At 42.5% G+C, this 22,007-nt stretch overlaps 1 protein-coding gene across 1 annotated transcript; it reads right to left on the bottom strand.

Annotated features, from left to right (window-relative positions):
• Positions 1–1,247: 1,247 nt before the first annotated feature.
• Syx17 (syntaxin 17) lies at positions 1,248–21,406 on the bottom strand. Its single transcript, XM_084590668.1, has 6 exons — positions 20,912–21,406; positions 20,229–20,424; positions 19,954–20,147; positions 19,262–19,312; positions 6,710–6,926; positions 1,248–1,430 (listed from the first exon to the last, which is right to left on the bottom strand). The coding sequence occupies exons 1-6, from the start codon at positions 21,074–21,076 to the stop codon at positions 1,285–1,287; spliced, it is 969 nt and encodes a 322-aa protein (XP_084446794.1). The 5' UTR covers positions 21,077–21,406; the 3' UTR covers positions 1,248–1,284.
• Between the last annotated feature and the right edge of the window lie 601 nt (positions 21,407–22,007).

Below are 22,007 nucleotides of genomic sequence, written 5' to 3'. Positions count from 1 at the left end.
CTAACAACTCTCTCCGGAGTACGCTGGCTGCGATAGCCAGCCAGCATCGCTGCGGCAGTGGTATTACAGAACTTCGTTCAGTTGTAGCGACCTGCTCGTGTGTGGAGAAGAAATTTTGGTATGTTACAAGTGCAGCCAAGACATTGCGGAGTATGCTTTTTGGCTTCCGAGCCCACGCCGGTTTAAGTTCAGATCAAGTGCCTTTGAATTGTGGGTAAAACGAGACCATATTTTAGATGTGAAAGCATTAATTGGCTATGTTGGTGAGGCCAAACCGTGGACGCAAAAAATGAAGCCACTACTGTGCATGACGGCAAGGCTCAGGCGTCCACGAAGTGTGGCAGATATTGCACCTTTCCTTTCCTGTAAACCAATTGCTAATGGAGGCTACGTAAAAAAAATTATAATTAATGGAGCTGGTAATTACATAATGCTAATAATAAATTGGTCCACTGGAAAGGTGCAGTATCTCTTTTTTTGGCGGACACCTGAACCGTGTCATAAAGAAAGGAGGTGGGAGTGAAAGTGGAAAGAAAGAGGTGCCATAGTGGAGGGCTACAGAGCGATTTCGACCGCCTGGGGATCTTTAATGTGCACTGACATCGCACAGCACACGGACGCCTCTCTGTTTCGCCTCCATCGAAACACAGTCACCGGTGGTAGGAATCGAACCCGGGAACTCCGACACAGTAGTCGGGCATCTTAACCATTGCATCACCATGGCGAGGCCGTAATAATGGTGATTGTGGCAAATAAAAATGAAAAAAAAAAAAAATAAATAAAATTAAAAATAAAGAAATATAACGTACAACAAACACATTAAAAGTAAAACGAAAACGTTGCGGCAATGCTAAGTTTTCTTGCATTCTCCCAATGCAGTTTTTGCAGTGACCTCAACCTTTTAGCCCTGCCGCGGTGGTGCAGTGGTTAAGATGCCCGACCGCTGGTGGCTACGTATCGATGAAGGGAAAACGGAGAGGCGTCCGTGTGCTGTGCGATGTCAACACACGCTAAATAACCCCTGGTGGGCAAAATACACAATTCCTCCACTACGGTGCCTGTCATAGATTGAGTCGCTTTGGAACATTAAACCCTACAAACCAAACCATATGATTTTTATTCCAGCTTTGAGTCATACAAGCTGCACTTAATTTGTGTGTATTTCAACGAGGAAACACAATCTATGTAGATTGTGCTGCTTCAACTTGTAACAGAAGAAAATTCCTACATGATAGAGTAATACAGACTAGTGAAGTGACCACTTTATTTACACAGTTGTTATTACTAAATTACAGGTTTGGCAGTAGATGCAGAACTGAGTGACTCGTCTGGTGCTTGCCTCCTTGGCATTTCTTTCAATTCCATGTCTTCAACTACAGGCACCTTGTCTTGCTCTGACCTGCGCTGTAGCACCTTCCCCCCAGTGTAACCTGAAAAACAAAAACTAGAATAAAGCAACGTGGCATTTTTTTTTTTTTCTAATTGTTTGACCACTCATGCAGTCTACTTAGAGTAAATTTTGGCAGCCACACAAAGGACTGAGATAGGAGAGACAACAGTTGGTAGGTTGGGACAAAATAAGTCTATGTAGGAGCTATGGTAGTCAAATGCTTACCATCACAAGGTAAAGAGATTTCTAACAACCTTGCTGCAATGACCTGCAGTAAAGCTTTACTTAGCAAACTCCCCTAAATACAATGGATTAAGATCAATTCTGCTGAAAATGCTCATTAATCTACTAAGTATTTATACTACAGTACGATATAACTTAAAAAGAACAGCAGGGCCCGTATTCTGTGTTTGCATTGTTATCGAAGTGTTGCTATTTCACGTGACCTCGAGTCATCTCATTGGTGGAAACACCGGAACATGATGTTACCTTTATAAGAGCGAGTTGGAGGGCTAGTTGGCTTTGCATGGTGAAGGAACAGCGCAAGGGACGGGACACAGTGACACAAGGAAGCGCAAACACAAGTGAGTTGATAGTCAGCGCCTTGTGTTTGTGCTTCCTCATGTCACTGTGTCCCGTCCCTTGCGCTGTTCCTTCACCATGATGTTGCCACTTCCGGTTTCGTAGTGGCAACACCCGATTCCGGTGTTTCGACCAATCAAATGACTCGAGGTCACGGTGAGATAGCGACACTTTGATAACAACGAAAACTAGGAATACGGGCCCAGTTGCTATGTGCAACGGATCCCAGCGGTGTATTACTCCACTGAACAATGAACAGAATTAGTTTTTGATATTTGACTATACCAAACAAGCAGCATCGAAATTCCTCAGCTTATAATTTGTCCGATGGTTCTTTTTATTTGGGTAACCAGAAAAGCCTTAACAGCAGACTATTTTTTGTCACAGAGGAATTGTGTGTGGTGGTTCTGCAGACTTCAGTTGTATCCAACTATAGCGCAAAGCTTCAGTCACAGGGAAATGCTGAGGCACTGCTTACCAGCCAATGGTTTACCCATCATATACACTGAAAGGAGGATTAGTCAGAAGCATGACCTCTGAACAGCTCACTCATCTAAGCTCACTAGTCCCGAGATACTTCCAATCTCTCTTCAAATGCCAGATATCTTTAAAACTTCTTGTAAATAAAAAAGCTTGTGCAAAGTTGGAAGCAAGTGCAATTCTGCTGTTTTAGGATTGTTAGGATAGCTCTCGTTTTGTGTTGTTGCACATTTTTTTGTCCAAGTTCTTTCGCGCGCTTTTTTCGCAATTAGCCATGAACAATTAAACTACCCAGACAAAAGTCCTCATTCAAAGTTTTAAGAACAATGCTGAAAAAACATGTTCATCAACATAGACATGGTGGAAAACAGAGCTCATATATGGGGACAGGACGGCTCCATGCACTGTTTTCAACCACATATATTCACCAATAACCCAAACTTCAGACTGTTATAAAATTATGGTGAGATACCAGAGCTGACACTATGTTCTTGTAGGAAACTCCCGTAAATCCTTCTAGATAATGATGAAAAAAATTCTCCACAGCCAATGGTTTGATTCAAGCTTTCTATTTAGCTCAACAGCATATTTGTCACCAACCTAAACTGTTTTGTAAGCATAATAAAATATATCTTTCTAGAAATAGTGGAAGAGCACCTCGAGAGTCCAGACTCGGCCTTCACTGAGGCCTTTTCACTTTCTCCTCAAATATGGGATAACTTCATGGGATAACTTCATGAATAAGTACCTGCACTTTCACGGCGAAAGCTGTTATAGGATTGGTCTAGCCATATAGCCTGCTCTCTGTCCTAGAATCTGCAGTATCTTTTGTAGGACCATGGTTACTTGGTGAATTAATTTATGGCCACCTGCCAAAATGGGCAGGTGGCAAAGTGGAGAGAAATTACTCTCTACATTTAGGAGAAAGGAGGAGAGAAGTATGAGGGAAGAGAATGGGAGGCGACAAGTAGCCTAGTAGCTTAGGAGGTTATGGTGACTGTGGAAGAATATGCAATCGGAAGGTGGCTGTCACAGGAAGAACAGAGAGGGTGGCTACCATGGAAAGAGGAGGTCATGACAAGGGCTGAAGAATGTGCAGCCTGAGGACGGTTCCACAGTAGAATGCAGGGCTATAAGCCAAACCAAAGTATAACAGCATTTACTGACTCATGCAATAAGCCAGTAAAAGCAAAGCACTACTAATTTTGTTTGAAAATTTGAAGTACTGTTTCCTACTTATACCTTCGAACCCAACGCCTGTTTATGCATTCTAGTTCAGCATGTGAAGCCAATAGTGCTTTGTCTGTTAAGGAATAACAGCAGCAAGGTAGTTATGCCTTCTGTATGACACAAGAGCTGAAACCATCTTTCAGTTACTTGCAAGTGTTTTGGGTCAGCTTAGGATCCGTATAACTCGTGCTATGGTCTTTCCAGTTGTGATGTATGGATGCGAGAGTTGGACTGTGAAGAAGGCTGACCGCCGAAGAATTGACGCGTTTGAATTGTGGTGCTGGCGGAGACTATTGAGAGTTCCTTGGACTGCCAGAAGATAAAATCAGTCGATATTGTCGGCCATAAACCCTGATTGCTCATTGAAGGGTCAAATTCTAAAGTTAAAGCTCAGCTACTTTGGCCATCTGATGAGAAGAGAGGAGTCGCTGGAGAAAGATTTGATGTTGGGAAAGGTTGAGGGTCACCAGAGAAGGGGTAGGCAGCGAATGCGGTGGTTAGATGGCATCCTTGAGGCGCTGCGGATGAAGTTATGTGATGTTAGGAAGATAGTGAGAGACCGGAAAGCGTGGCGTGATATGGTCCATAGGGTCACGAAGAGTCGGACACGACTGAACGACTGAACTGAACTGAAGATTCTGTAACATAAAATAATTAAGACCAGACTGTGGGAGAGAGAGAGAGAGAGAGAGAAAACGTGGCTCATGCCTACCGTCCACCAATCAGTTTCCGAAAGAGAATAGCTTACGGCACAGCATAGTTGTTGTGCACAAGTTCTATCATGTAGTCCATTATAGAAGTGATCATGGTAGGCATGCAGCCCCTGTTCCATGCAGTGTGAGTGGACAATTCAAAGTGCTTAATGTTCATTATAGAACTTCAGAAATTTGTGACATAGGATCATTACGAAGTGAACATTTTCAAACGGCACGATTTGCCATCAAAGTACAGTTTCTCTCACACAACAGCAGCTCACATGAAGAGAAACAAACTGTTTGCAGCTCTCTGCAAGCTTAAAACACAGGCCACATGCTTTCCTTAACAGAGGACTGCAATGAGTGTTCTTTCACAGCCTCAGCACTATTCTTCCTCCTGACATTTTATCAACCAAGAAAGAACATAATTTGTTGCATTCTCTGTTAGGATGGTTGGTGCAAATTCAAGAATGTGGCACAACTGAAACAAGCACAAGGAAAAGGTGTGGCTGGTGTTCAAAGCACGTTAGCGCACAGAAAGCTGCCTGCTACCTGAATATGGGAATGTACCAAGGATCAACTAAAGAAGCACATGCTGCTGATCAAAAATGAAACTGGTCGCATATTTAGGGGAATCCCATGAAAATGGCTTGCACTTGCCATGTCACACGCTGTTACATGTGAGCTGTTCGAAGCATTTATTAGTGACAAAAACGGTTATAACGCAAACAAATCATCTGTTGTCCTGCACAGTAATGAGCAGAATGTGGGCTATTCTTTTGTAAATTGGGCTTTTTTCTTTTCTTTTTAAGTTCTCTACATACGTTGCAATATAAAGAATTCCTCTTTCTGCGGGAAACAAAACAGTTAGCAGTAAAGTGTACCTGTGTGCGTTGCCGTTCTCGTGTTCATCTCAGCTCTGCCCCCTTCTTCTTGAAGTAAGATTCCATTTTCAAACAAATGTATGCTTTCTGCAACACTTCTACAGCTTTGCTTTGTTCTTATTCAGCTCCTCAACAACTGTGACACCACGACACAATGGCACGAAAACAAAACTAAAGAATGACGTTGCAAACGATACAACCAATGGTGTTGCAAACTGTAAAGTAACATACAGACAAAGCTAGCATGACAAGATTGCTAACCCTGTCACAGAATCCATGTAAAACCTTGTGCCAATGTCACATGACAGATGTACATTTCAAGACAAATAGCTCTACTTTTGCATCAGGGCAGTGGTATGCGGTACGTCTGCAATGTAAGCTTTCAATCACTGACCGAGGTCAGCTCTAATGTGGCATCTATATATGGTTGGTTACAGCTTCAGCAGCTCTTTTTCTTATTCTGTTATTTTGGCCAGCCAAAAACAAAAAGGTGGTAGCTTCTCAGAATAACTTGCAATTACAGCCTTTTCCAGTTCAGTTGCACTTTAAAAAAAGTTTGGTTGGGGTTCGTTGGCTCATGATTTTTCTAAGGAAACGTCAGCGCAAACACTAGGCAATCTACAGAGATAAGAAAAGACAAGGACAGGACAATTGCTCTTATCATTAACAAAAAAATAAAAAGAGTAGGACACTTAAGCTTCACTTTTAAGCACATGACGTGACAGTGTTAATAATTTCCATCTGTGGATCTCGTTGCAGATCCTGATGTGTGTGCGTGCATACTGCTGCATGTTAGACCATGAATCTCTTAATTTGTGCTATTATCTAGTCCATTATGTGCTAGGCTACCCGACATAGATATAAAGCCCTGCTTTAACCAAGCGCTACAAACATGCCTGCGTGGCATAGGGGTAGCAAGTCAGATCGAGGGGTCAAAGTAGGTTTGATTCCAATCTAACCCTTCCATCTCAAGGAAGCTACCCAAGTTGGCAGCCCCCACCAACAAGACCATGCCACATGCCCCCATGACGTCACACAACCAGCCGACTAATCAGTAACCGGCCATATCACCTGCCACTACCTTCCAGGATCATGCTCGTGATTTTTCCCTCACAATGCTGACAATGGCAAGAACATCTACATGCCAGATTTTCTGGAAAATGGGATTTTAATGCTATAGAGTTAAAACAGACTTTAGAGATCAAAGGTGCCACATATTAACCAAACATCGAAAATAGCGATTCTCTTTGTTTTTTATTCATTTTTTACCCACTTATTTGAATTCTCTCATGCTATTACAGTTAAACTGTTTTTGCATACCCCCCTCTCTGCTAATAGCTATACAGGTCTTCAGTGTAATTAAAAAAAACCTCATCACATGCCACATTCAAACAGAAATGATATCCAAGAACAAAGTAAAGCACTAGTCTTGTTCTAAGGATTCCTACCTAAGAATCCAGCGCCCACAGCACAACCCAGGGCAACTTTCATGCCCAGTACCATGCCCACAGGGCCAGCAACGGTCAGACCGATGAGAGCCCCAGTTACCGGCAGCATAGCTTTGCGCAGCTTAGCGGCCTGTGCCAGATGCCTCACACTGTGTGCCACTTGCTCATCGGCACGGGTCACATTCTCCTCGATTGTTTCCACTTTCTCCTGCTGAGCCTGCACAATACAAGGTATGGGTGAAGCTCTTTGCAGCGCAACCAGACATGCTTGATATGAAAATGGGCTAAGGTCTAAATGCCCACCACAAAAAAAAAATTTCTTTACTACACAACAGCATAAAACCAGGGCCCAGATGTAAATCCCCTCAAAAGATATACTTAGCTTATTGCAAAAATGAGACAACACTATCAAGTATATGGGTGATGTGCTTAAACCCTACATTAAAAAATATAAACATGTGCACATGCGAAAAACTCTTGTCAAAAGTATACAGGACACCATAAGTGACAAGAAATATGCTGAAGTGCCAGGGCTACAAGAACACCCCCCCCCCCCCCCCCCAAAAAAAAAAAAAAACAAACTCTATTAGGTCGCTGATTAGCAATCCTGGTAGCCCATATACTTTTGATAAATGTTATACATCAGGCATTTTATTCAGCACAAATAAATGCCAAGATCTTTTTAAGATTCTGCAGACATGCAACTAATAGATATTTCTTTCAGAGATAAGCTCAAATGCTGCTGATATGTACACAGTTCCACTGCTGGATAAAAAATATGTCTAATACGTCTAGAAGATAGTGTGCAATACCACTTTGGCCCCTGCCCCAGAACACTGCATTATTCATGTTTGCTCTACAACTACAAATGCTATGATGAGTATACAGACACCCACTGACTTTGTTCTCCATGGTTAATGCATCTTCACTTGCACCATGGTTTATACATAGACTGTTCCACCTAAAACATACCAAGATTTTAGAAAAGAGCGCTCTCCCGAATTGAAACTGCAAGTGTTAGAAGTTATGTAAAGTACTAGCCAGTATTTTTTTTCCTTTTTTAATATTTCACTCACATTATATATTGCTCTTTAAATATGGCTTTTAACACTCGGCACACTCAGGTGTGAATTAAAAAGTTGTCGAGCACTGTGGAAATGGTTCAACCCAGGTGCTTCTATTATAGCCTTAGCATATCTCCCCCTTTTTTTTTCTTTGACAAAACGAAAGCCCACAAAATTTTAAAATATACTTCATGATAGCATGCTTAGCGTGCCTAAATGCACTGCAATTACAGTGCTTTTACCAGTGACTTGGTAAAGTGTCCAGTCAGCAGCCACTGGTGCACATCTCAAAACAAACAGGAATGCGAAGCACAGGTAGTGCAGGAGGCATAATGCTGGCTGCGCTTTACCAATGCTGTTGGCCCAAAGGCTTTTGACAAAGTTACCCACCGAAGACTACTCCATAAGCTTTCACGACTAAACTTAAACTAGTTCTTGAATGGCTGCAAAATTTTTTGACTAATCGCCAACAGTTCGTATGGGCCAATAACCGCGCATCTTCCTTGTCCCCAGTCACTTCTGGCATACCGCAAGGTACTGTTTTAGGACCCTTACTATTTTTAATATACATTAATGATCTTCCTAATAACCTGTCTTCTACCATTCGTTTGTTCGCCGACGACTGCGTCATTTACAGAAAAATAACAAACAGCATGGACTCATTTAAACTTCAGTGTGATTTGAAACTTGTTGAAACATGGTGCACTAATTGGTTAATGAAGCTAAACGTAAACAAAACCACTCTAGTCTCATTTCATCGTCGTGCATCATATCACACCGTAAACTACACTTTATGTGGTGACAAAATATTGCATGCAATTACATATAAATACCTGGACGTTTTATTTACTCAAGATCTTACCTGGATATCTCATATAAATAACATCACTAACGAAGCTGAACGTGTTCTAGGTTATCTTAGGCGAACACTACGACTTGCTACCCCTCACGTAAAACTGTCCGCTTATTTAACCTTAGCGCGCCCCAAACTAGAATATGCTTGCTCGATCTGAGACCCACACCAATCTAACCTTACAAAAACACTCGAATCCGTCCAAAACATAGCGGTAAGATTTGCCTTTTCAGATTATTCTTATCACACAAGTGTTTCATCACTAAAAGACAAAGCTAACCTTGCAAACTTAGAATCCTGCCGTAAAACCACCAGGCTCTGTCTTTTTCACAAATTTTATCACTCACCCCTGCAGAATGACGTTATCACCCGTGCGCATCGCCACTCAGCCCGGATCAACCATCAACAAGCCGTCCAACCTCCTCAAGCATCTACGTCATCTCATCTTAAGTCATTTTTTGTTTTAACAGCAAAAGAAAGGGAACTGTTTGCCTGCCGAAGCTGTGACTCATCTCGACAACGCGCGCTTCAAATCACTCATTGAAAATATAACTTGATGTAAGCCCACCCCTCATGTAATGCCTCTCGTGGGCCTTTGAGGTACTAATAAATAAATAAATAAATAAGCACCAGTAACAGGTGAGATAAACAGTTACTAAGTCACGGATGAGAGTACTACAACAGTGGCACATTTGGATGTCATGCTGTTACATAGTATTTTTAAACGGTACAGGCTTTCATTTTTGAAGCATAAAAAGGGGCTTTGCTAAGGCTACATCACTAGAACGATCTGGATCAGACTTCTTCCATGGTACTCGACAACTTTTCAATTCACACCTACATGTTAAAAGCTACATTTAAAAAAGTTAGTAATGCGCCGTCCAACCAGAGCTCAGATTTCACCGACGCCACGTTCTGATTCGCCGTGTACCCCCCCTCTCTTTTTTCTCCCTCTATGAAGTTGCGTTGTGCATGCCATGGTTGCCAGTAAAGCTTCAATGGTGTCACGTGGTAGAACAATCTGTATCAGACTTCTTCCATGGTACTCGACAACTTTTAAATTTACACCTGCATGTTAAAAGCTACATGTAAAAAAGTTAATAATGCCAACTAATTAATAAAGTAGATAGAACAAAAATATACCACCTGGCATGGGACACAACTGCAAACCTAGCATCAATTTTCATCACCACATGCATTGACCAGCTGTCTGTACCAAACCCAGAGGGAATTTTGTAATCCTCAAAGTGACATCTGTCACCTCACTGCAGCATGTGTAAATGTGAGACATGCTTGAAAAAGTTAATGCGCAAGAGGTGCGATGTTATATGTAGGGTTATCAGTTCAGTTCAGTCATTCAGCCGTGTCCGACTCTTCGTGACCCTATGGACCATGTCACGCCACGCTTTCCGGTCTCTCACTATCTTCCTAACATCACATAACTTCATCTGCAGTGCCTCGAGGATGCCATCTAACCATCGCGTTCGCTGCCTACCCCTTCTCCACGACCCTCAACCTTTCCCAACATCAAATCTTTCTCCAGCGACTCCTCTCTTCTCATCAGATGACCAAAGTAGCTGAGCTTGAACTTTAGAATTTGACCCTCCAATGAGCAGTCTGGGTTTATGGTCGACAATATCGACTGATTTGATCTTCTGGCAGTCCAAGGAACTCTCAAGAGTCTTCGCCAGCACCACAATTCAAACGCGTCAATTCTTCGGCGGTCAGCCTTTTTCACAGTCCAACTCTCGCATCCATACATCACAACTGGAAAGACCATGGCATGAGTTATACGGATCTTGGTTGGCAGACTAATGTCTCTGCTCTTTACAAGGCGGTCAAGGCTAACCATTGCTCTCTTTCCCAGAAGCAGGCGTCTCCTAATTTCATGGCTGCAGTCTCCTTCCGAAGTAATCTTGGAGCCCAAGAACAGAAAATCTGTCACAGCTTCCACTTCTTGTCCATTGATGCTCCAGGACTTGATAGGGCAAGACGCCACGATCTTTGTCTTTTTAATGTTCAGTTTAAGCCCAAACTTCTCACTCTCTTCTTGTACGCGCATCAGAAGTCTCTTGAGTTCCACTTCACTTTCTGCCATTAAAGTGGTATCATCCGCATATCTAAGGTTGTTGATACGTTTTCCAGCAATCTTCACTCCAGCTGAAGACTCGCTCAAACCAGCCTTCCTCATGATGCACTCTGCATATAGGTTAAATAGGCAGGGCGACAGTATGCAGCCTTGCCTCACTCCTTTCTCAATCGGAAACCAATCAGTAAGACCATGCCCAGTTCTGACTGTGGCCTCTTGCCCTTCATACAGGTTCCTGAAGAGACAGATGAGGTGAATTGGAACTCCCATCTCTTGGAGAGCTTGCCACAATCTGCTGTGATCTACGCAGTCAAACGCTTTCGCATAATCAATAAAGCAGAAGTAGATGGGTTTCTGGAACTCTCTTGCTTTTTCCATGATCCAGCGAAGGTTGGCAATTTAGTCTCTAGTTCCTCTGCCCTTGCGAAACCCAGCTTGCACGTCCGGAAGCTCCCGATCCACATGCTGCTGCAGCCTACCTTGGAGGATTTTCAACATCACCTTGCTAGCATGCGAAATAAGCGCGATCGTGCGGTAGTTGGAACAATCTTTGGCACTGCCTTTCTTTGTAATGGGGATGTAAACTGACCTCCTCCAATCCTGTGGCCACTGCAGGGTTGTCCAAATCTTCTGACATAATGTATGCAGAATGTTAACAGCGTCATGGCTGAGGTTTTGAAGCAACTCGGCTGGAATGCCATCAATTCCGCTAGCTTTGTTCTTAGCAAGGCTGGCTAAGGCCCATTCAACTTCACTCTTCAGGATGCCCGGCTCGAGATCAGTAATCACAACAGTCTTATGTTGGGTTTGCACATTCGGGTCCTTCTTGTACAGTTCTGTGTATTCCTGCCACCTCTTCTTTATCTCTGATGCTTCAGTGAGGTCCTTGCCTCGTTTGTCCTTTATCATGCCCAGCTTAGCACAGAAGCTTCCTTTGATATCTTTGATTGTCTTATACCGAGCTCTTGTGTTCCTTAATTGGCTGTTGTCCTGAACTGCTTGGCACTGTATGTTCAGGAAGGCATTCTTATCTCTCCTTGCTATTTTCTAAAAAATCCGCATTGAGAACCTTGTATCTCTCTTTTTCCCCCATAACTTTTGCCATCCTCCTTTCCTCAGCTATTTGCAAAGCCTCTTCAGATAACCAGTTTGCTTTCTTGCATTTCTTTTGCTTTGGAACTACCTAAGTAGCAACTTCTTGTATTATATCACAAACATCAGTCCACATCTCTTCGGGCTCTCTGTCTTCTAGATCTAATTCTTGAAATCGATTCCTCACTTCCACAGCATATTCTAATGGAATCTGATCCAGATCATACCTGAAAGGCCTTCTAGTTTTCTGCGCTTTCCTCAATCGAAGCTTAATTTTGGCAACAAGAAGCTGATGATCGGTGCCACAATCGGCCCCAGGCCTCGTTTTTACTGCTTGTATAGCGCTTCTCCATCTCTGCCAGCAAAGAATATAATCGATCTGATTCCTGTACAGACCATCCGGTGAAGTCCATGTGTACAGGCGTCTCTTGTGCTGTTGAAAATGAGTATTCGCTATGGTCAGGTTGTTTCCTTGACAAAACTCTACTAGCCTCTGCCCAGCTTCATTTGGCTCGCCAAGACCGAACTTGCCTATAATTCCGGATATTTCTTCACTCCCGACCTTAGCATTCTAGTCTCCTATGAGAAAAACGACGTCTGATGATGGGGTGCGGTCTAAAAGGCATTGTAGGTCCGCATAAAATCTCTCAACGTCAGCTTCTTCAGCAGTAGTGGTCGGTGCATAGACTTGGATAACTGTTATGTTGAAAGGGTGACCTTGGATCCGAAGTGAAATCATTTGGTCGTTTTTGGGGTTGTACCCTAGCACTGCTTTGCCCATTCTTCTGTTTACTATGAGAGCGACCCCATTCCTTCTCTTGGATTCGTGCCCACAATAAAAGACATAATGGTCACCGGAGTTAAATTCTCCCATTCCGGTCCACTTGAGCTCGCTGATACCCAAGATATCAACGTTCAATCTGTCCATTTCTCCATTGACGACATCCAGTTTACCTTGTGTCATAGATCTTACATTCCATGTTGCTATGTGATATATCTCCTTGCAACATCGGACTTTCCGGTCGCTTCCCGACACATCCACAACTGAGCGTCCTTTTGGCTTTAGCCCAGCCGCTTAATTTGTCCTGGAGCTACTAGGAATCGCCCTTTGTTCATCCCCAGTAACATGTGGGACGCCTTCCAACCCGGGGGGCTCATCTTCCAGCGCCATATAATTAATGGTATTGTGACTGGCCAAAGGGTTTTCTTGGCAGGAAATACTGGAGTGGGTTGCCATTACCTTCTCCAGTGAATCACATTTTGTCAGAACTCTCTGCCGTGACCTGTCTATCTTGGGTGGCCCTACACAGCAGAGCTCACGACTTAGTGGTATAAAATATGTAATAAAAAAAAAACAGCAATGTATTGCTGACATGTAAGCATGTAAAAGCTGTTCTCAGCAGCACACGTGTAAAAACACGACATCTGTTTGTGTTTGATGAAACTGCTAGATAAAGTACACATGCATGCATGATCTTACTATTGATAAGTTTTTGGGGCATGCTTTGTTTCCTCATCCATGTTGTGCAGTTGTCATGTTGCATGAATTCAGTCTTTTGAGAGGCATGAGACAATTAGCCAAAAAATGTACTCTACCAAGTGCACTTTATGGAGCAATGGTCGTTTCATACGATGCATAACAACCTTTCCAACTACTGCCAACAACTGCCAAGGTCAATCCTACAGGCACTAATGTAGGCACTTTCATCAAATCATATTTTTATTATTTATTTTATTTTTACATATCAAGAAGAAAAGTCATAAGCTGATGCTAAAAAGGGGAGAACTATATTTTGAGCACTCAATGGCAAGTATGCTGGCTCCCAGTATACGGCCAAATATCAGTGCTGGGACATTTGCATTAGGTTGGTGCAGGGAATGGAGAAGTGTCATATTTTGGGTAGGCATCATGTCTCAATGGCAGTGCTCTTCATGAGGACAAAATACAGTGATGGGACCTTCATACATCCTCTCCATAGCAAGGAAGCCTGATACAGGCTGCAATATTAGTTACTGCTTTCCTTGTCAGGCCTGAATGAAGTACTTGGTAAATTTTGGAAATGACAGCCTGGCCCTTTGCCTCCCATTGGCAGAAAGGATATGTTCTGAGATGACACCTCCAGTTTGTCCCTACAACAAGCCCTTGAGGTCACACAAAAATGCATTCTTATTTGTTACAGGAAAAGAGGTAGTGAAGGAAGAAGAAATAGATCTTCCGCACTATCTTGATCACAACTTTTGCGACACGACCTAAATAAGTGAAAAAAGAAATAAGAAATGAGAGCAAATCATTGACATTTATTTAACTTGTGGGGTAGAAAAGCCAGACAGACATCATCGCCTGATGCCCCAAATATACTTTACCAGGCCTGCTCAGCCAGGCAGAAACGAGACTGTGCGCATCTACAGTTCTGTTTTGCAAAAACGACAAAGCTGCTCTACTCTTGCACCACGCATGAGCTGGCACTTGTCATTTCTGTCTTTTGCTGGACCATCATTGCACGTGATAGGATGCTACAGGGTCCCCTGTGGATAAGGCAGCCCAACCAGCAGTTTTCAAAGTCGAAGTAGACAGGTTTCGGGTGATCAATAGAGACATATCTTTCCAGCCATTGAGGAGTGGTAAAAAGTACTTAGGTGGCTGCTCGAGGACCTTGAGTGGACCGTCATTAGGAGGGCGTAAGGGAGAATGCACGGCGTTGTTGTGCACAATGTTTGCAACTTTGCAGGTCGGGGTTGCTATACATTCAACGAGAAGACTGCCTTGGACAGGAGGAACTACATCGCCCAAACAATGTCACACTCGAAGAGCCATGCCAAACATAAGCTCGGCAGCACTGGAGCAAGAGTCGCTGCGATGAGCGGTGTGGATGCCAAGCACGACGAAAGGAAGCTGCTGAAGCCATGTTGAAGCCATGATTGAAGCCTTCAGTTGCCAGTGAAAACGTTCGATGACACCATTTGATATTGCCTGGTAAGATGTTGTCTTGATATGATTTATGCTGAAAAGCTGAGAGAGGTTAGCGAACAATGTGGAGTCAAAATGACGTGCACTATGTCATGGTGGGAGGGGCACCACAACGGCCAATACAAAGAGTGAGTATTGCTTGAGCTATCGACTCCGCTGTGACATCTGGGTGCGGAATCCCTTCAGGCCAGCGAGTGAGTAGGGCCTGCTAAAATATATTTGTGGAAACTAGGCTGTGATGTCTGTCTGGTTCTTCTACCTCACAAATTGGTGACCCAGACATGATAGGACACAACAAACTGGACCGGGCACTACCACCCACAAATTCTCACCAACCATGAAAGAAGCAGAATCGACTTGTTTCACAGCCTACGCATACAGCAAGGAAATCACAGATTCAATCTCTAAACTTACTGTGTGCAACTAATGCAGCTTGCTACCTCATCGCCTGAAATTAAAGAATGAACTTCATCCTTCTGTAGTCTGTAAAATACTGAAGGTGACAAAGCTTCCTCTGGATGCAATACAAAATTATTGTAACACATGGAATGTACAGGAAAGGCAGTGATGTCACAGTTCTACATATCCACCCACATCTACACCCACCCTCTCCAAAATGAGAGCACCTTGGCGATTCACTCCTTGCCATGCTGTCATTTTTGTGAAGCACACAAGCCAAATGCACAAGCAATTGTCTAGCGCAGTGTGCCACAAATCATGAGGCAAAAACGCTTACAAAACGGGTTTACAGTTTATGGAGTTTAACATTCCAAAATCATAACTGGTTTACGGTTTATGGAGTTTAACATTCCAAAATGACACAGGCTATGGGGGACACTGTAGTGGAAGGCTCTGGATAGTCAACTACCTGGGGTTCCTGCACAGTTGCTAGAGTGCCTAGCGTTTTGTCTCTAATGAAACGCGGCCAGAAGCAGACACCATAAAGTGGAGCACGCCTCGGCAAAAAATTTACTCTTAAAGGGACAGAACACTGGCCAAAATATGTCATGAGGGTGAAAAGACCTTGCCTCATATAGTACAGATCGAACACTACAATATCAAAGAAAAGAGGCTTTACAATTTGAATTTGCCATTGAAAATTGCATAAAAACAACTGAGGCACTATCTAGCAGAGAAACCCTATTACTTTTGGTGTAGTATTCCACATGACTACATGCCAGCAAACTATCGATGATTTTCGTAAGTGCACACTGTTCTTTTTTCTTCTAAGAGTGCTTGTCATAATTTATTATATTTTGTGCTCTCTACACTGCGCCCTTAAATAAAAACCACCCCTCCTTTCTTTCTTCCTTCCATTCATTCATTCATTCATTCATAAACCTTTATTCATGAGGATGACCTGAGGCCTAGAGGGGAAGGGGGTGGTTTAGGCGGTGAATGTATGACCAGAAATTTTGTTTTTTTTTTTCAGGGTATACGCATGCCTGTATAATGAAGTTCATTGTCGATTGTATCTATTGCTAGTTGCAGTGTCTCCGTTTGTTCTTGAGCCATATTATGGTACGTGGTCCAGAGCAAATCACGAGAGGCATGCTTTCAGGTTTTGCCACTAGACGGCGCATAGTGTTCGGAATTCTGTGAAGGAAGTGACGATAGTGCCCACCAAAACTTTCGTCGACGCGGCATGCGTTATTGTGCCTAACAGCCTTGAGTGTGAAACTGAAAAGGATGTTACTCTATGCAAGAAATGTCTAATTACTGTCTGGCGAGTGAAATTTATATTTGTTTTCGGTACGTCTTTTTTTTGTCGACTGCTCATGATTTCCAGCGTTTCCAGCATCGGACTGCATAAAAACAGGCACATGCACTGATCGATAAATGCTCGGTAAAAATTTTCTACAGCATTTCTACCAAAACCGCTATGGAATCGAACATTTTAGACATCAATCTTTCCATTGCGGCAAAACAAAATTGAGACCTAAATTCTAGTGTTTTGTCCCTTTAAGCCCTTAGGGCCTTCTTTACCACATTAGCTCTTTAGCTTTGCAAGGATAAAAGATTCAGTTTACTGCTTTCAATCTAACATCATTGACATGGATAGGTAGTGCAGAAACTGGCTAGAGGAACTCAAGTGCAAAGCTGGAAAAGAGTTCTTTTACACTAATATTCCATATATTAAATTTTATTTTCAGGCTTTGAAGCCTTTATTTAGCAGTTGGCCATCCACACTGAGTCTGACCTAATGCATAGTGCCCCCACCAACTATGGATTAACCAGTGATGAATGCTTGGCCTGCCTTCTTCAAAGCTATTGCCTGTTAAAAGACTAGGTCATTTAAAAGCAATACCATGATAGACCTCCGAAGCCATTACAATTAATTCATGTCAGTTCAAAGAAACTCTTATTTTTTTGTCTTTCAAATTGAAGCAGGGATGTGAGTACACCTAGTATGAAAAATGCTAAGGCTTCAACCTCTGTCCCCTCACGATGAAATTCTTACTTAGCCCTTATTCATAACATGACATCAATCACTGACAACCATGCAATGCATTTGCCCTTGGCCACATTACTATATAATAACATAAACTGCCATTATTAAGATGGAACTGCATGAAACTACACAACCTCTTTTCCCTACCCTGTCTCGCATGTCAACTCAATATCACTTAACCATCGAAGTTGCAACTATGAAAGATAACCTGCTATTTAGTCAAGATTTAGCCTGCATTAACAGCAGGTGTTGTACATTTTTGACTACGTTGCATGACCGCCGGTCACAGATCATACAGTTCTCAAGGCACAGAAACAGAGGTGACCCATTTCAATGCTGCTGCAGATTTACAGAACTGCCACTTTTAATGAGTTTCTATATTTTCCCAGTCACTTTTGTCATAACAAAGGTCTGCTATGTTAGCTAGTTATATGGGGTTTTATGGTGCATAAGCAACTATGGTTATCATGCGCCAAACATAACGTTAGAGAAGGTCTGCTATGTACGTAAACACCAAAGAGTGAGACAGACACTGTAATGCTGGACTAATAGTACGGCTGTACATGAGAAGCCCCACTTTCTGCACATTTTCCAATTGGAATCAGCTTCTTTTTTTTCCCAACTAAGATGAAAACACTAATAGCATTTTTTTCTCTGTTTTCTCCTTATTTCTAAGCATACTGAAGCACATGATGCCCTATCAAGTTACCCTCAGTGCTCATGTATAAACTCTAGTGCTAAAAAGCTTCCATTCAATGCAAGAATAAGCTTAGAGAGTTTGCGCATGACTTTGTATAACTAAAATTAACAACATAAAAAAAAAGTAAACAAGAGCTCAAATATGGTGATTCTGAAGAATAATCTACACCTCAAAACACACTCGTAAAAGGAAATAATACCACCAACTATCTGTTAGCAAGCAGTTTTGGGTTCATTAGTGTTTCTGCATTCTTTAAACAGAAATTCATGGTTGCACAGGTTGCTTCACTAGAAGGTAGTGCTCTGCAAGGAAACTCTATTTTCTGCTACACTGCCTCAACACCCATGTTTAAGCAGCATCATCTGCAACTTTTGGTTGCGTCACTCAACTACAATAAATAAAGTTTCTGCACTAGTTTATCTTCGATGCTCATGTTTGTAACTTTTGTGTAAATTTTGTACAGAAAACAGTTAGCCAAGGCTCTGCATAGGCCATGCAAGGATTTGCTCTAAAAAAGATGCTCTATGACGTCTATTCTATAAGTTCATAATGACACTCAAACTTCAGACAAAATGTTTAACTTTTAAAAGGGTCCAAAGCCGCCTTTACTAAACTGTAAGATCTAAGAGAAGTCTACTACCCATGGAATAAATTACAGTAAGAACATTTCAAAAGTGGTTTGTAATAACGTAATCAAACATTGTTCTTCAGCTCCCCCCATGCTTTCATTCTTTTTATTGCCCCAACTGTGATGGAACGTTTGCATCTGTAGTGGCACTGAGAGGTATTCTCGTTAATCCACTAATACTGTAACTACTCATTTCAAGTTTATATGAGCTGATTGTTAGCATTTAGGAAAACCAATTTTCCTGTTTGGTCAGCCTTCCATCTCTGCTCCCATTGATGCCTTCCATTTGAAACTCTAGCAGAATCTGACTCCAGCCTGCGGTGACATGATCAACTTAAGGATGAAAATACAGTTCAAAGGCAAATAAAAGAGCAGAAATCTGAAACCGCTACAGGAAATACAAAGCAATTTTCGGAGCAAGTATGCTTAGACACAGCATTTATATCATTTTCATATTACCCTTAGCATATGAATTAATGACGAGGTGAGCTTGCTTACCATGCATGTTCAGAAAGTGTTTCAGGGGTCCTTTAAAAGACTACTAACAACAGTTCCAAAGTATACAAGTTTCAAATCACATTCTTCATAATGCTGCAAATTTCATACATATATATTTGAATGATGTAAATGATGTGAACTGATATGCCATCATGACTTTACAGCATTTTGTCGGTTTCAGGGTGTAAGGGATAATGCATATACATACATGAACAAGGCTGCTGAAGCTGGACACCAAATGATGAAGATCCTGGAGATCCTGGAATAGGGGGCCACATAAACAAGGTCTGGCACAACTGCTAAGAATACAGAATAACCAACATAATGCCAAAACTTGATCAACTGACTTAATTGAGTTCATAACGAGAGTCTGGCCTGACAAAACCATTAATCTGTACAATGCACACCTTATAATGAAATTGGTGCAGCTCTTAAATTAACGTTAATGCTCATAAACAGCAAATAAATAAGAAAAGTTCATATTTAATTGCTTCTAATGGTACATGAAGTTCAAGTATAATAACCAATACTTGCAAGCACAGCAATGTAGAATAAGTGTTTGTGCTAGGCATAGCTAGGCACAAATGCACAGGATGCAAAAACATACATCACAAGCATTTGTGGCATGTGTTTCTCTAGCTGTCCTGTGTGTATGCACCAGGCTATTTTCATAACGCACAGCTACTATAATTGCAACCAGCATCCATTCAAAAAGTCTCACTATTGTACAGGATCATGAGATAAGTATGTAGCAGTGGGAACAGCGTACCATTCAATAAAAGGCATTAATTGAGCTTGACGAAAATCCAGAGACAAAGACTGTTTGGTGTTATGCACCACCGGTCTGATTTTCGCAGCAAGTCACAATTAATATATCAGAAAATTCCGATAATTAGCCACCTTTCTGAGGGAATTCCAAGACTTGAAAGCAGACGTGTTGTCAGGAATATGTTCAACATAAAATGCCTGATCTGACAGGATGACTCTCCCTGGCGAAGCCAAGTCAGTTTCCGTAGCAGCTGAAGGCGCAGCTTCTGGTAAGCAAGTGGGCTGTGCTGAGAAATCAATTACAGACCCGAGAGGAAGGCATATTTCTGGAAAGCAAAGACGAGCTTAAATTTCTTTCACATCAGATTATCAGAAAATCTGAAAACTCCCAGAGAATCTGAATTTACCTGTAAATGAGCGCACTTGCTCAAACGTCGCATCTGAAACTGGCCGCACTAAGCATTCAAACTGCTGCAGATCCCTCGGATCTACTTGGCTCCTGAGTGTTTCCAGCTCATACAGGTCAGCCTTAAGCTGCTTGACGGTGAGAGATGCTCTAATCTGTTCATCATGAAGTTTGTCCCACTGTTTCAGCTTCTGGCACTAAAAGATATATAAAAAAAAAAGATCAAAGCTGACACAAATAAGTTTGTTAGATATAAAGCTAAAAAGAGATCACTCACAAACATGCTGCCAGCAATATATATGCAGCCTGCTACTCTAAGTTGTATCGCGCCAGGTATTAAACGAAAAAAAAAAAAAAAAAAAAAAAAAAACAAGCAAACAAACAAAAGCGCGTCATGGCAATAACACCGATGGCCTTATTCTAACAGGATGCACCGAAAGAATTTAGTAACTATACCTGATTTCCAACACAAAGTACAGATAGCTGCAGCATAAGCTAGCAGTAACATGTGCGAGGACCGTTACCTGAATTTTCCGCACTTCTTTCACTGCACTTCCATACACGCAGAACTATATATATATATAAAAAAAATGTACGTTTCCTTTCACTGAAGCAACACACGCACGCACGCACACAAGCACGCACACACACACACAAGGCTAAGTAAAGTGGGATTAAATTTACCTTTTCAATAATACTTCGCTGCTTCGAAAGAATGTCGAGGTGGTGCGGAATTGCTACTTTGGTGATCCGATGAACTGCGAGCTTTACCCTTCGCAGAGGGAACTTGACACAGGGCTCTGCCGCACTTCCTCCATGTGATCCGTTTCTCAAATCCGAATCAACCATTTCACTGAAAGTACGGAACAAACTGTAAGTAAAGCTACCGTCGGGGACAGCATATGAAACTTGATAATGCAAGACTCGCACTATAACCAATGGACTTCACAGTTGCATCGTGCTGTCATGTCTCTCTATCACTAGAGGCATGCGATAAGTGTGCTGAATCACGTAAACAGGCTCCAACGCTCAATGAGTAATACACGCACAACCATTGCGCACGCTCACAAAACGGCAGGAGCAAAGACCAGTGGTATATTCTAAAGCAGTGGGAGAGGTCGGAGCACCACGGCCGGTACAGTGGGTACAAGTTCCAGAAAACATAATGTTCTTCGATCTGGCTTGCACTGGCTGCACTAGTTCTGAAAAGTGTTGCAGCGGTGCCAGGTGGTCACGTGAGCGTGCAGTGCCAGTTCAACAAAATGCTTATCACCAGCATGCAGCCCAACTACCCTGTACACGCAACCATTCGCGGATCTGTTCAGCGAACCATCCGGGTTCTGAAGGTGACTGACTTTACAGAACTCTGCAGAACGATGCTCAGCGTCATCTGCTCTTTGCCGATCGGCGCTTACGCCATGCTGAGACACCATAGCTATGCTGCACTTTTTTCTGCACCTCCTCTGGAGCGAGTGCAACATGGAGGAAGGAGTTCTTTCCGAGAACTCATGCAGAACTAGCCCTGTACCTATGCCTGCACCTTCACAAAACGAGGAGAAAAGTGCAGACGGCACGCGCGGCACCGGCAAAACGAGGACGGCGGTGCTGCACTACTTGAACTAGTGCAGCTGGTGCAGACAAATCGAAGAGACCTGAAGCCGGAAAGCGACGATTGGACAAAAGCAGGATTCGCTACTTTGTGACGATTTTTAAGTAGCACTTGTGTTTCTGCAACTGCCCCTAGCTAGGACGCTGAAGTTACAGTGCTCTAGAATATTGG

Source organism: Amblyomma maculatum, chromosome 1 (genome assembly GCF_055883805.1).
Source record: "Amblyomma maculatum isolate TAMU_Amacu chromosome 1, ASM5588380v1, whole genome shotgun sequence".
Taxonomy (NCBI): domain Eukaryota; kingdom Metazoa; phylum Arthropoda; class Arachnida; order Ixodida; family Ixodidae; genus Amblyomma; species Amblyomma maculatum.
Note: the sequence above shows the minus strand (reverse complement) of the source record. Positions and strands in the feature narration are given on the sequence as shown.

What these genes read in the sequence shown, in the direction of transcription:
- Syx17 (XM_084590668.1), bottom strand. Translation starts at nt 21,076, where the DNA reads ATGGTTGATTCGGATTTGAGAAACGGATCACATGGAGGAAGTGCGGCA. An exon ending in AGCGAAGTATTATTGAAAAG is followed by an intron (nt 20,425 to 20,911) that starts GTAAATTTAATC and finishes TATATCTTTTAG; the next exon opens with TGCCAGAAGCTGAAACAGTG. An exon ending in GCTTCAGCAGCCTTGTTCAT is followed by an intron (nt 6,927 to 19,261) that starts GTATGTATATGC and finishes TGTATTGTGCAG; the next exon opens with GCTCAGCAGGAGAAAGTGGA.